Below are 16260 nucleotides of genomic sequence, written 5' to 3'. Positions count from 1 at the left end.
TCTATGTTTCTTTGGCTCCCTTTCTGGCTTCTTTCTCTATCTACAATGCAGCTCTAGAGAAGCAACCCTCATCTCCATTCTTCCCATTATTTTTTGATACCATATCCTGCTCCTTCCACTCCTATTCAACCCAAGCTTACAAGCCTACTTTCTTGTAGATGGCACTACAAGACATTACCAATAAGCCTTCTAAGATCCGCCTTCAGGTTGATTTGGAGACAGAATACGCAACCCTACGCAGTAGGCATGTTGCACCCAATATTTCATACGATCAGCTTCGAATGCAAGGAGCAAAGGCCATTGATCTTTGGATTGATGGAAATCTTTATCCACCAGATCCAATATCTGGTGCCCCTCCACCATTCAAAAGCATTACAAGTTTTCTTATGTTTGTTGGTGATGGTTTCAATGGGCTTCTTGGCTATTGTAGGAGATTACACATGTTGTGGCTAGATGAGGCAGCTGAAAAGAGGCAAACACAATTTGTCTTCGACCAGCTTCAAGCGGCATCGACTAAGCAGATCAATGGTTTGATGCAGAGGATTAAAGAGCTCTCAGAGGAGCTTGAGGTGCAGAAGAATAATCTAGCGGATCGTGTGCGCACAATAAATCAATTTACCGATAATTATGTTCGTCTTCAACACTCCACTCGTAATCTTCGGCGTCGTGTTCACCATTTCACTCATCTTCCCATGGGATATCACCCAAGGCAAAGAAAACGTAAAGCTGTTGGGTTGCTTTCAAAGACAGCAGGCGCATGCAAGAGGCGTAAACAAACAACCAGGTAAAATTTTTTGTAGGAATTATAGCAGCTTTGAGAAGCAATTAATGAATAAAGCATCTCTCATGGTTGACCATTGTGATTGTAGGGCTTGTGCAACAGCTATACTAGGATGTAACCACGCTGAGGACAATGTTAATGCCTCCCTTCTTCAGCATGTCCTTCAGGAGAAGGATATTATGGAAATGATAACAGGTTCTGGTAATGATAAGCTGCGGGAGACCCTTCGTCAACATTTCTTGAAGGAAATCAAAGAAATTGTCACCCCCAAAGAGATGCTTGATATATGTGACTCAGCAGGTATTAGCCAGAAAGGTTACAGAGCAATGTACAGGTCAATCACTTTAGGGTTGCGAGCAAAGGGAGTTATGCAATCCTTGCTTCCAACACTTTATAGCTTACATATGGCAAAGAAGTGTGCTAATGGTGATATTGCATCCATGTTCGAGGGTGGGTACAAGTGGGTGGAGGATATTATGCCAATGCCAACAATCAAACCCTTTGAATACAATGCATATAACAATGTCTACATTGACATGGAAGTGCTACAAAAAGCAATGATTCAGTACTATGGCCTCACACTTGAAGAGACAGGTGGAAATGCCGTGTTTGTCTTGAAGCTAGATGAATGTCAAGTGGTTAAAGGTCAAAGACTGGAGCGTGTTAGTTTAACCTTGATGAGCCGAGCACTTAGAGGAAGGCCTTTAGAGACCCAAGAGTTGGATGCAACTGAAGACAGCAACAATAGGGGTCAAGGGCATAAGCAAGACTACTACGGCATTCAATCAGAGAAGAACATCTGGTGGCAAGCAGCATGGGTCCTCCCAAAAGAGAACCATGATACCTTGAGGTGGTATTTTAAACGGTCTGGCATTCAACATGTCGTCTCTTGTCAGGTCAATGGTCAGAAGCTTGATGTTCCCGGAATAGGCTGCTTTAATGTTGAATGGCACTTGGGTGGCGATCTAAAAACCTTAAAGTGTATGTTGGGTTGTAAAACAGGTGCGAATACTATATTCTCATGTGTTTACTGTTGTCATTCCAAGACAGCAGTAGACTCAAGAGTAAAAGGGAAACAACCTAGCAAAGGCAAAAGTCAAAAACAGGTGGGTGCAAAAAAAGCAATCGTTTTTGATGCTGAACAAAGGAAAGGATCAAAGGTATGGCATAATGGCATATTAAGTTGTGACCAGAGCAAGCCACCTAGTCGTGACCAGGAGGACAATGCTTGGAACCCAATCTTGGAAATTCCACTATGTCAAGTGCATGTGTGCACATTACATGCAAGACTGAGGATTTTGGATAAGCTATTGATGCTCCACATAAACTATGTCTGGAACATGGAGCCCGAAGATCGACGAGAAGAGTCAATACGTGCACTAGAGGGTGTACTTTCCTCTATGGGATTACATGCTGGAGCAGTGGTCTTGACAAAGGACAGAAAATCAAACCCTACACAAGACAACCCTAATAAAATTTGCATGGGTGGATCAAAGGCAAGACACTTGCTATCAAACCACTTGGGTTCTCATAGCCACACTGACTTTGAAATTTGGAAGAAGATATGTGATGTCACAACATATCGAGGAAATGATGCCAGGCTTGGCCTAAAACGTGCACATGTATGGGAGGTGTGTAATAAAATGGTCGATCTTCTAGAGCGACCTCACCTGGATGACCATGGTATTGAGGCACTTAAACAAGCCACTTGTAGATTCACAGAAGAAATGGTCGAGGCATGGGGAGAAACACACATTACTCACTACATGGTAATGTTGTATTTATATTGTCCTTGTAGTATGTTCTTCATACTGTTTGTTGACTTTTTGTAATTTTCTATGCAGCATATATTGTATGCACATGGGCCATACTTTCTCGATAGATATGGCTCTTTAGCACTTTGGAGCAATCAAGGCATGGAGAAATCACATTACCAAGCAAAGGCCATGTATTTTAAGGGCACTCGCCATGGTGGTGGCAAAGTCAAGAGTAATGCACTCCATGAAATGTTCAACTGGTTCTATCGTGTTCTGGTTGGCAAAAAAAGGCAGAAAAGTCGCGATAATTTGTCTCTTAGGCGTCAAATAATGAAAACTGTTAATGCAAGAAGAACTGAAGGATACAACAGATCAAATGCTAGGGAGAGACTACGGCAGTGGGTAGCAAGCAAGCGTCGGTGTGGTTCCTCATGGGCTTAAACTCTCTGATTATAATCTTTTTGTGTTTTTAAATTTTCTAAAAGTTTTAAAAAATTATATTTATAGACATATTTAAGTCATTTTTCATTTATAGCCACCACATTTCAATTTCTTCTTTGTGCTCTACTCTCTCTTGCCCTCCCACTATCTCTTGCACTCGTACATACCTAGGCCATGCCAGAAAAACAGGAGCAAGACTTGCGGTTTTTCGATCAACTCGGCCCACTACCTGCTACAGCAAAAAGGACAAGTCTACCTATCGTAACAGAGCAAGAGGCAAAGGAGATGAGAGAAGAAGAGCACAGGAAGGAGGCCGAAGAAGCACAACGCAGAAAGGAAGCTGAAGAAGCAGGGCCTAGTAGAGAAGCAGAAGAAGAGCGGAGTCGAAAAGAAGCCGAGGAAGGTCAAGGGCAGCCACCGGAGATTGTTATTGAGGCCGACACCCTAGAACAGCTAGAGGTTATCTTACAGAACAGGGAGGTCAAGCTCTTGTCCTACGGCATCACGAAAGATACCATTGACAAAGAGTTTGCTCTTGTGAGGGCAGCTTGGGAGACAGAAATGCAAAAGAGACAGCAGCCCAAAGAGGACGCAAGGAGGGCAAGCCAAGCACAGCCCCACAGGCAGCCACAACATCCAGGCGGCCAGTCAAGAAGTGTGGTAAAAGAATGGAGGGCAAGTTTCGGGACCAACAAGAAGAGGAAGAGCGTGCACAAAAGAAAAAGAAGTTCAGGTCTGAACGACCACCGTGGGAGAATCAAAGACCACCACTGCCTCCACCAGTTACAAAGAAGAAGAGAAAATGGAGGCCAGGGACAGTCGCGCTACGAGAGATTAGGAAATATCAGAAAAGCACAGATCTTCTCATCCCCAAGGCACCATTCTCTCGACTAGTGAGAGAAACAATGGAAAAATATTCTGACAGGGTTGACCGCATACAGAGCACAGCTCTTGAAGCTCTTCAAGAAGCTGCTGAAGATATTGTAGTTTCTGTTTTTGAAGACTCAGTGCTGGCTATGGTACATGCCAAGAGAGTTACTTTGAAGCCTGTAGATATGTCCCTAGTCCTACGTCTACGTTTAGAGCGTAGCCTTCTACCTCAATAGGCTAACCCATTTTGTAATTCTCCCTACAAAATTTTGTAATGTTCCCAAATTCCTTTGTAGCTTTTTCACACATTAATGAAAACTTTGAGTTGTGTTACATTCTTTGTTGAGTCCATTTTTTTTGTATGCTCAGTGCCAATGAACATTTCATTTAAAAATTATAAAAGCACTATACACACAGGAAAAAACACACACAAACACACACACACACACACACACACATATATATATATACACACACAAACATATATACACACACATATATATACATATACAAATATATATACATATGCACATATATATATATATATGTACACACACACACACACATATATATGAATATTTATATATGCAAAAAATGTAGATCCTATAAAGTCAACTAGAGAAACTTATAGAGTGCCTTATGAGCCTCAAGGCAAAAAAAAAAAAAAAAAAAAAGCCATGTGCGCTACGGCGCGTTAATCTCTAGTTTGACCAAGTCAAAATGGAGATTTACGCGCCGTAGCGCACATGGTATTTTTTTTATTTTTTTTTTGATATCTTTGGTCTGGTGAGGCTCATAAGACCATTTAGGTGCCCTAACAGGCCCAAATCTTACATATTTATATAAGATATTATTTATATTTATATATATATCTTATAATAGCCTTAAAATCTTATAATATCTTATGTCTTATGTATATATATCCTATATATCTTATATATATATATATATATATTATATATATATATCTTTCAATAGTGCCAGAATCTTATATATATATATATATAGGTGCACACACACACACACATATATATATATACACACACAAATATATATACACACATATATATACATATGCAAATATATATACATATACACATATATATACATGTTTATTTATATATACAAAAAAGGTAGATCCTATAAATGCACCTAGAGACCCTTATAGAGTGCCTTATGAGCCTCAAGGCCAAAAAAAATAAAAAAAATAAAAAAAATTGCCATGTGCGCTACGGCGCGTTAATCGGCACTTTGACCAGGTCAAAATGTCGATTTACGCGCCGTAGCGCACATGGTATTTTTTTTATTTTTTTTTGATATCTTTGGTCTGGTGAGGCTCATAAGACCCTTTAGGTGCCCTAACAGCCCTAAAATCTTATATATTTATATAAAATATTATATATATGTATATATATCTGATAATAGCCTTAAAATCTTATAATATCTTATGTCTTATATATATATATATCCTATACATCTTTTATATATATATATGTATATATATGTATATATATATCATTCAATAGCCCCAGAATCTTATATATATATAGGTACACACACACACACACATATATATGTATATATATACATATATGTACATATATATATACATATATGTGAGTGTGTTTACATCTATAAATACAATATTTTTTCATACCGCTCTAACCCAATCTCCATTACTTTTTTTAATCACGATCTCAATTAAAATAAATCCTAAACAATTTTTTCTATGAACACATGAATAAAATCTTAAAATTGCGAGGCTTGAAATGGTATATCACAAGTACGCCAGGAAAAATCACAACTTACAATGCACAACAAAAAAATTTTATTAAACTTGGAAGAGAAGTTTGCATTACATCTTTTTAATAAGCTCTTGGAAGAGCTCAGGAGAGAGAGTTCTAGAGGCTGGTTTCTGGCCTAAGCTTTGGAATACATCACTCGGCTCATTGATTCCTTGAGCCTGAGAAAGGGCACAATGGCCTAAAACTGAGCCGGGATGGTTGCCCGTGAAGCAATACAAGGCAGCTTCCCTAGCTACCAAAATACATTTATTTATGTTCGAGGCTAAGGGGTTCTCCGACAAGACTGCACTAAGTGCTTTACATTTTAGGAGCTCGGCATAGGCGATCTCTGCATATTCTAAATGAAAAACCCGCACTATGTCGGCCCTGAGGGCAGGTATGTAGTGCCAAAGGGATGCATCTCGACCCTCTGACTTTGGCCGCGTTCCTCCTACGCGCATAGCAAACTTGTCCACTTCAAAAGCAGTCTGTCAACATGTCAGTATAGAAGTTAGGAAGCGTGAAATGATACAAAAAATAATTTTCTTTACAACTAAGAAGTAAGGACATACCTCAGTTGCATCGTCACTTGCAACTAGTTGCTCATTCGTCAGGTTTATGCTTCCTTGGTCTTGAGCATCGCCAGCAACCAAGGGCATGTGTGGTTCAAAGGCAGCTACGCTCTCATAGAATTGCACTTCTTGCTTTATTTCAACAAGCGCTTTGGCCACTACAACTTCCAAGGTACTGCTACCAATATCATATGCAAGCGCTTTTGTGAGGTTGTCATCTTCAAAAGAAATTTTCACTTTTCCTTTGTCTTGACCCCCAGCATTCACGGCAATAATAGAAAGTGCCTCATCCTCACGAAACCCGAGTGTCTTGGCAATGTCATCCAAAAACAAAAACTCTTTCCCATCAATAATGATTGGATGCAAAGACATGATAACAAGGTCTAGGACCTCCTCGAGTACTTCATCACCCTCTAGAACTAGGTCCAGAACCTCCTCGGGGACATTATCTTATAGAGCCACCAATGCCATTGAGGCCTCCCATTGTTCTGTAACATTCTCTTCCTCAGCATGGGCCTCTTGGACCTGCTCCATTAGCTTTACTTTGCCCTTTTCTTTTTCCTTGCCACTTTCTTTTGCCACACCCTCTTGTAACAGAAGGACCAAAACCATGTCCCAGCTTAGGAAAGAAGTGCCGATGTTGCCCATTTGTAGATCCAGGAGTAAGTCTTCCTCCTCATTTCTGTAGTCCTTTTCTGTGAGGGATTTTAAAAACCTGGATAGGCAAAATCTAAAATTCTTCTCTTCCCTGAATATGTACTTGATGAGGTCAACTGGAACCCATAAGCCCTCATCACCCTCAAACATGATGGAGTACGTGCTGATGTGTTCATCCATATACTGAATGACATCTGTAAAAGCATCCGCGTGTAGATGCATTGTTGCACGTACATCAAACATAGGGACGATCTCATCAACGCTATGAAGTAACTCAAGCTTTCCTAGCTGTGCAATAAGTGCGTCAAGTAGAGGTGCCATGCTATGAGTGATTGGAGGAAATAGAGAGTGTGTGATACAGAAAGGTGTGCGAAATTGAGAGCAAGTGTTAGGAGAGAACGATAATTGTCAATTGATGTAAATGAGTAAAGTATCGTTTATAAATGGGCGACCTTGTTATAAAATTTTTAAAAACTTTTAAAATTTGTAAGTACCACAAAATTTTAAAAAAATGGTATGCGAAAGCAAGAACGTATCCTTCCATCGCAAGGTCATTTCCAATTTACTAGTGGCTCATGCCACAGATGCTTCTGTGACCAACCTTACACTATCACAAAAAAATAAAACTGCACAAGACAATTGAAAGACCTTAATAAGACGTGAGGCAAAAAAATTGAAATTGTATTTACTTCAATTCAAGATTACATATCTAGTGGTTATCTGATAGCTACACAGCCAGGGAAAGTAATTTCTCTACAAAGAAAAGATCGTTCCTGCCTTTTGCGCACTACTCTACCATTGATTATCAAAGCAAAATCACCACTAAGTGAGAATCGAAGAACTAAGTAGTCACGTAAGTTGGCAAGGGACCAGTCATCATTCACAGTAACATCTTCTACATCCCCACCTTGCATGGATATATGTAGCACACCCTGTTCTGTAGAGGTTGTGTCGGAGTCTAACGCCTCCTATTCTCCATTTGTAAGCTTCCATCGCCTGTAAGGAAACGCAATGGACAACTGTTGCTTGGCAATATGATAGTGCATCACAACCTTCTCAACAATTTGGTGTCTCCATTGTGTTGAACAACTTTTTTATCCCATGCAGGTGATAAGAAACAAGTCAGAGCTCTCTCCCCCTTTGCAATCCATAAAGTTGGGGTACGATGTGTGTCACTTGTACGGAACAGGTACACAAAGAGGTGTAGAGGTATGAAGTAGGTTATGGTTGCTTTGTGAGATCCATATATGCACTTCATAGCATTTTGCACCTTGCTTTCGATCTGCAAACAAGCCATGGCCACTAAAGCATTGTCTGGAATTGGCCATTCAATAGATGTGAGAGTTGGCGTAGGTTTTGGAACTAATTTTCCAGTACCATTTCCTGTCGTGGGAACCACATATGTATCCTCATAGAAGAAGGTGTTTCGTGCAAGAAGTTGTGCAGCTGGACACCCTCCAAAGATTAAACTACCAAGCTCCACATGGTATGCTTCAAGGTTCCTGAAATTGCCTCCATAGGCTCCCATTCACTATAGTTTGAGGGAAAAATATCTACGCACAGGAACCCAAGAACAATCGAAGCAGTGCTCAGTATACCATTATTAGCACACAATTGATTTAAAAACAAGAATATAAAGTGGTGAAATAACTTACAATTTGTAGGAAATCGTTGACGTTGGTCATGGTCTGCTAGTTTCAGATCTGTTGCCTTGTAAACATGTTGGACCTTGGCTAGCTTTTTTCCATCACGATCTTGTTTGAGCTCCAATATCCGCCCTTTCCAATGGTGACTTTGTATATCAACGTATCGCTTTGACACCTTGTGGCTTCCTCTTGTACTAGGCTGCATCGTAATCCAATTCCACTTCTCGTACTATTTGATGTTCCAGTGCCCATCCTCATCTTGACCACTGCTACAAGAGAGAGATTGAATATTGATCGGAGGCCTTCGAGCTCTAGAAGAAGACATCAGATGTATATATTAGAGAGATTATAAACCTTGATGGCAAATAAAAATAGAATGGTGAGAAAAAAACTTAGACTAGGGAGATGTAAAAAAGAGAAGGAGTTGTAGAGCAAGTTCCAAGGGCTTGGCTGTGCTATTACTGCACTTTGAAAGAGGATATTGGAGGGGATGAGAGGAGACAATGAGTAAGATTATGAGAGCCAAAGCATTTGCAACTCAAGCTTCCATAGCTTGGCTCCACTGTTACACTCTGTAAAAGGAGGTTGGACAAGGTAGAAGGATGTAAGTGAGGATCAAACTTCCCTAGCTTCTAAGAGGAGGTTGCAGATCAAGCTTCCATAGCTAAGCTCTGCTGTTACACTCTGTAAAAGGAGGTTGGACAAGGAAGATGGATGAAGTAAGGAAATGTAAGTGAGGATCAAACTTCTATAGCCTCTGAGAGGAGGTTGCAGATCAAGCTTCCATAGCTAAGCTCTGCTGTTACACTCTGTAAAAGGAGGTTGGACAAGGAAGAAGGATGAAGGAAGGAAATGTAAGTGAGGATCAAGCTTCCATAGATTCTAAGAGGAGGTTGCAGATCAAGCTTCCATAGCTATAGATCTAGGTTTCTGAGTGAAGAGAGAGGTAGATCAAGAGGTAGATAGCTAAAAGAAGTAGTCTAGAGAGTGAAAAACGCCTTGCTATGAGAAAGGGGGAAGAGAGAGCATTTTGGAGGGAACGTGGGAGAGAGGGATAGTGGAAAGTGAAGGGGAATGTGCATTGAATGCATGGGAACTCGTTTTTGGGCCTCTATCACTTTGGAGGCCTTAGTTAATGATGGCTGCAGGCTGCTGGTAGGCTGCAGCTATCCTTTTCTATATAAAATAGGGGAAAAATGCATATACGTTTTAAATTTTTGAGTTTTAGTTGATTTTGAAAATTTAAAAAGAGCATATTTAGCCTATTATTCTAAGTTTGACCACTACCTTCTAGGCTCTTACAAACCATTGGTTTCAGTCCACATGTAATCTCCCTATTTGTCTATTTCTTAATCACCTCCATTAGGCAATGGCAAATTAAAGGGCCCAAAAAGACTCCATTAGGCAATGTCTCCCCCTAAGTGGTTGAGGTGTGTGGAGAAGGTTTGGTGGTTTCTTTGGGTGGTTATCAAGTTGTTGTGTCTATGTGTGAAGTGGGTTGTTAGGAGGTAGGGAGGATTAGAGGGGTCAAATTGGGTGCCTTGATCAACAGTATCAAAAGAATTCTCCTCTTTGGATTCAATAGAAATATCTCAATGTACCCATGGGAAGATGAACAAATCCTCTCCCTAGCAGCGGTGCCAACATTGTGAAGGGTTTCACCTACCTCTCAATGCATTGTATGGATACCTCAAAGCAATGCCAATGAGTTGCTAAATGCTCACTCCACAAACCATAGATTATGAAGGTGCATTGTCTCTTGCTAGTCCTTGGAAGTGACCTTTAAAGCCTCCACGTTCTCACTCTTTATTGTTCCACAAGAAGGAAGGATGGGCCAAAGGAGAAAGAAAACATGGGCATGGTCAATGGGGAAAATAAAGTATAGTCATAAGCAAATAAGAGGAAACAAACAAACCCCATACACTTAACACAAGGGAGACGGAAAGTAGAGATCATGTACTCCTTGAAAATGGGAATGGAGACCAAAACTAAGTACTTTCGACTAATAAAATTGCCCCAAGTTATCCAAATTAACCCTTGATTGGCTTTATATCTTCCAAGTAGTGAGAACAACAATACAAGGCTCTATATCTTCCTAGTAGTGAGAACAACACGAGGCTCTATTTCTTCCTAGTAGTGAGAGCAACAAAATGAGGCTCTCTACTTCCTCTATTTTTAATTGAATGGAGATTTTACACATGTACAATAAATACTACCACAAGGATTGTGGCACATAGGTGTGGAAGGTGTCTCATTCATTTTAGCAGCTAGGTATGTATAAAATGAGCTAGGGGACCATCTCTTTATATCGACATTTTTGAAATTGGTTGTGGCAACCGGTCTCTCTAGATTTGAAACTTGCTTTTTTTTTGTTGGGTGGAAGGCACATATGTTTCCTTGCTTTTGATGTTTTTGGAAGCACAAGTTTTGGGAGACTATGGTTTTGGCGCAACATTTGGTGAAAAGTATGGTTTGTAGAACATTATTTTGACAAATCAATTTGGATTGACTTAATTGAGATATGAGGAGACCAAATTGACTAAATTAGGATCTAAGCAAATTTTATCTATTTGGATATCATGTAATTAAATTGGATGGAGTCGATTAGGATCTAACAAATTTGGATGAGACTCAATTACTATGTGTGCTTGTTACATAAGTTTGGTTCCTTTCATTGTGTCCAATGGTTGGGATTAAAGTCCTCTTGCCATATCCACAAAATGGGCCATGATTTTTTATTCATAGCTCCTTTTCTTAATACATTTGGATAGGTTTCATGGTAATGATGTGGGGCATGTTGCTTATGAGACAAGTATTTTGTCTTATGTTACCATGCGTTCTCATACGCGATTCCCATCCTTTAAGTGTGATTCATTAGCAAGCTTGGCTTTGTCTTTTACATCCAATACACCAAGATAGGTTTAAGCATCAAATGGATGAAGCATCATCAAACTAATGCTAGAGTTAGTCTACATATCTTGTGAGAGACATCTAGTCGTCCCTTCTAGTGGACAGCTAGGTTCAACGGCCATTGGCTCTTTTTCATGCAAGGCAAATGGCTATGTTGAGCTTAATAGCTCCATATGCATATCATCATGATGATCTTGTTTGTGTGGTATCGGCTTCATTTGCATGCATGCACTTCCACCTACCATGGCTATGTTGAGCTTAATAGTGATAGCCATTTTTTCGGCTATCCACATTACCACAAGGAGCTACCTCGGCCAAGGAAAATCATATAAACTCTTTGTCATAAATACCTTTTCACTGTAAATAGGCGTGTGTGCGTTAGGGACTTTACCCATATCTTCTATATATATTTTTTGCTAGCTACTCATCAAAAATACATAAAATTATTACGGCTCATTTTGTGTAAATATTTCATTTCATATAAGGGCCTAAAGATGGGGGTCTCTATTTTCTCTAGTTATGTAAATACTTCATTAGGTGTATGTATTACAAAACCTAAATATATTTTTATTTATTTATTACTATTATTATTATTCTTCATAATACTTTTAGACCATCATTGTACATATGCTTCAACTTCACCATACATAAGTAAATCCTATGCCCTCACATTTCTATCCACACCATGTAGAAAGCCTACTATCCAAATCACTTTTTTCCTTAGACTATTTCATCTTTTATTCTCTCATCTACCCTAAAATAATGAGGGTCTCCCTCCCTTTTGACTTCCATAGTTTAGTATTTTTGTATATATTTTTTACTATTAAATATTTTATATATTTATATTAAATACTTTTTCATATATCAATTATTTTTTTATATTTTATTCACAATTAGATCTCTTTATTTATTTTCCTATCATAATAACCATATTGTCATGATATGTTAACTAGTTTGTTTTTTCTTATTATGTAAATCCTTTATAAAATGGAAAAAATCTCCTCCATGCAAGTGTCCACATACACTTGAGTCTCTAAGGTCAGGGTATGATGTATTGGGGGGCTCACTCTTGGAGCTATCAAGAAATTCCACCAATGCGGACCCACACAAAGATTTTAAAAATTCAGAAAATACATGATTCTGCTGAGTTTTTTGCGCCCGCCTCCACTCCGAATTTGGACTGGTCATCAAAAGACAAAAGTTAGCTCGGGAGCTCAGGAATATGCTCAATTGTTTTGAGAATTTTTGGAGCTAATGGCGGTGAGATATGAATTTTTTATTGGACCCCAGTCTGCCCACTTTTTGGCAAGGTACACCTAGTCTCTTCTCACCTCCCTTACACATTCATCACCTACATACTTACTCATTCCTTTCTCACTCCATCAAACCTGCAAACTTCATGTCCTCTCTCACCCTCTCCACCTTTTCCCTCTCCTTTCCTCTCCATTTGCTCTCATATCTACTCTACACGAATACCTCATCTCCATTTCTCTCCCTACTACTCCCATATTACTAAATTATTTTCTTAATCTCAAAAAATACATAAAAATTCAGCATGAATGTACCATATTAACCTTTGCAAATATGGGATTTTCATCTACAAAAATCCCCATGTTCTTCACCTCAATCAACTTTTGTGGCGTCAAATGCAAGAAGGAGATCGGCGGTTAACTTAAAGATCTACACATGGGAGAATCCAAGCTTCTTCGAGCTTTCAACCACACAAAGGATCTTTCCAAATCTTTACTCCTCTCACCCATTTTGTACATTGTATTACTAATCTTTTATAGTGATTACTAACTACTAACCACTAACATTTGTAAATAAGCACCCACTCTACTACTTTTAGAGTAGGCATTACTACAAGTTATTTTCTCAAACCTCTACATCACACTCTCCTCTCATCTTCAATAATTCTCTCACCTTGAGCCCACATCCATGTGACTCAAGGGATAAGAAGAGGCCCACTCTCATTTCAAAATAAAAAATCCATAATCTATGATTTTCCATAATAAGATTGATTAGGCTTAATCCTAATTGGGGCTTCTCAAACCTATAAATAGAGCCCCCTCCATTCCTTGTAAAGAGAGAGATTACACACATTGTACACCACTCCTAACTCTAGTGTGTAAGGAGATAGTGAAGCTTGAAGCTTGAAGCTAGTTATGTCTTTGTGAGGGCTTGAGTGATGCCATACTCCCTATCATAATTGTATCTTGCCTTTGTGCATAAATAACATTAGTAGTTTGGGTGCAATTGTGTACGAATCTTGGACTCCTACATCTCCAAAGTTGATTTAGCAAAGCGGTCCGATGTTTGATTTAAGGTAAATTCAATCCTTGTATTTTGTGGCGTGGTTTTATGCTTGGAGGCTTGAGGGCTTGTTTTTGATTTGTTGCCTTTCAATTCATGGTAAGAGGGTTGTATGGTGAGAGGGCTCCCGTAACCTTAAGACCAAGAGCATAGCGACAACAAAATCAAGCTTATATTGTCTCTCTAAGTTCTTCTCCAAGTTTGGTGTGCATCTATTTGTGTTATGCTAGTCTCCTCCACACATAATACCATATGTTATGAGTGTTTGTTGAGAGTGTGTGTGTCTTTTGATTGATGTATATGGTTAGCATGTATTGATTGGCTACAAGGAAAGATCTTTGGTGTCCTAGTTCACACACATAACTAGGTGGTGCCCCTTTTCTTGTTGGGTGTGTGGTTTTGGGGTTCTTATGTTTGTGTTGCGTTGTGCCCCAATCCCATTGAGCAACACGGGAGCCTTGAGGAGTGCTTAGAGGCCGCTCTTCTTGTTGCCCGCCCCGGATTGCCTCAATTTTGGTGCCCCCACTGAGGAGCGAGCAGTTTTTAAATGGGTATTTAAGGTACATCGATCTCTCTAACACATAAATTTTCTTGTTTGCTTGTTGGGTATCATATTTTAAGAAGGAAAGTGGTACTTTTGTGTGATCTTTCATGAACAATCCACCTCCTCCTAATCCTCTTGGGATTCAATTCAACCAGTTTCATTGGGTGCACTCCATTAGAGTGAATGTTTGCATTGATAGAAAGATTTTCTACCAACAATGCATGGTTCTTCTTTTTGGTCCAGAAAGACTAAGTGAGATTTTAGCATCACCTAATCCTGTCATACTTCCCATTGTAGATTACACCATTTCCTTTGATGTGCATATTTTCATCTTGTTTTAGATTAGTTTTATGAATCAAGAAGACTTATACCGTAGGCCAATCTCTTATGCTAGGCAAGAAATACACATAGTTGTTGGTAGTAAGTTACAATTCCAGCGTGTCATTCGTCGTATGTTTGAACCTAGGCAAGTAGCAGCCATTAATGCCTCAGTTAATCCATTTATTTTGCCTTTGATTCGTTATGACATAAGCTTTGACGTCTACATTTTCATTCTACTTTGAAAAAGAAAAAAAAAGAAAAAAAGAAAAAAGAAAAAAAGGAGTGAGAGAGAAAGAGAGTGAAGGAAGACCTTTGTGCAATCATATTTGTGCTTCCTTCTTCTCAAGCATGGATACCACTAGGCAAATGAGTGGCTATCCCTTATTCTTTGGAGAGCCCGGCGAGGATGCCGAGTTATTCTTATCAAACTTTAGAATGTGACTCCACATAAAGAGAGTGGTAGGAGACCAAGAATGCTTAGACATGTTTGAGTTAGTCCTACGAAGAGATGCTTCCACTTGGTTTCAATCTCTACCTGCACCCGCACGAGTAGATTACAAGGGGGTCATGCAACTTTTTCGAGACAATTACTTCACTCCTTTGAACACACAAAAGCTATGGCAAGAAATAGTTGCTCATAAGCAAAAGGATCTAGAGGACTACTTGAGTTATAAGCAAGAATTCTTACGTCTTTGGACTCTTTGGTTGCGTAGTCTTCCTAACCCTGGAGATGGTGCTGAATTCTTGAAGAAGGAGAGATTTATTGCAGGGATGTACCCATCACTAAAACTGCAAGTAGAGTCAGGAGAGCCCACAACATTTGATGCTGCTGAGGCTAGGGCTACCAAGAAACTCCGAAAGATGAGGTGTATGCTTGGGGGGGGCTTTATCTTTGATGACTCAAAGCCTAGGGAAGAGGTACAGTCTTGCACTCGTAGAGAATTACCTGAGGTCACAGTCGAGGTGATAGAAAAGTTAAATGAGTCTTTAAATAACTTGTCTATCCACTTTGCACAAGCTGTGGAACAGAAGGGCCAAGCTAAAAGGGTTGAAGAACGAGAGCAACGACCTAGGCGACTCTTGCAATGTTGGAATTGCGGAGAGTCAGGGCATGGGATGTATAATTGTCCTTGGCCTCGTGGGGAGCCAGGGAAGCCTAACATGAATTATCCAGTGATGAATGCAGGTGAAGGCACTAGTCAACAACAACCGTTGATTTTGCAGAGGCCCAATGCAACAAGACCACCTCCACGAGTAGTGGAAGGAATGCCACCTTTGCCAGACCCAAATGTACATGTGGTAGAGGTAACAAAGGCCAAGGAGGTAGACATTGAAGCAAATGGTGTCAAACGAGGGCGTGGAAAAGAGAAGGAAAAGGAGGGTGTGGCATCACAAAGTGACCATGGACGAGGAAAGAAAGTGAAGGAAAACAAGGAAGTCAAGAGGAGACGACGTCGTATAAACCTCCAAGATTTCCCCCTCGGACATGGTATGGCTCCATACAACCTTTTGGAAGATATGAGAGGTAAGGGTCCTGATATCTCGTGGCCTCAATTTCTAGCCTTTAACAAAGGCCGTGAGCACTAGGAGAAAAACAAAAGAGAATGTGCTTGTTGTAAAAATTTCACAAGCCGAGATGGATGAGAACATTACACCTATATTAG

At 39.7% G+C, this 16260-nt stretch overlaps 1 protein-coding gene across 1 annotated transcript; it reads right to left on the bottom strand.

The window, feature by feature from the left end:
- Window positions 1-5704: 5704 nt before the first annotated feature.
- On the bottom strand, window positions 5705-6411 carry LOC147629574 (uncharacterized). The gene is made up of 2 exons (XM_086811916.1): window positions 6206-6411; window positions 5705-6121 (listed from the first exon to the last, which is right to left on the bottom strand). Exons 1-2 carry the CDS (start codon window positions 6290-6292, stop codon window positions 5705-5707), a joined length of 504 nt encoding a protein of 167 aa, XP_086668042.1. The 5' UTR covers window positions 6293-6411.
- Window positions 6412-16260: the final 9849 nt, after the last annotated feature.

This window comes from Cibotium barometz, chromosome 17, assembly GCF_041138505.1.
Source record: "Cibotium barometz isolate CiBa-2024 chromosome 17, ASM4113850v1, whole genome shotgun sequence".
NCBI lineage: Eukaryota > Viridiplantae > Streptophyta > Polypodiopsida > Cyatheales > Cibotiaceae > Cibotium > Cibotium barometz.
The sequence above is the reverse complement of the archived record's forward strand: the minus strand, read 5'-3'. Positions and strand labels throughout refer to the sequence as shown.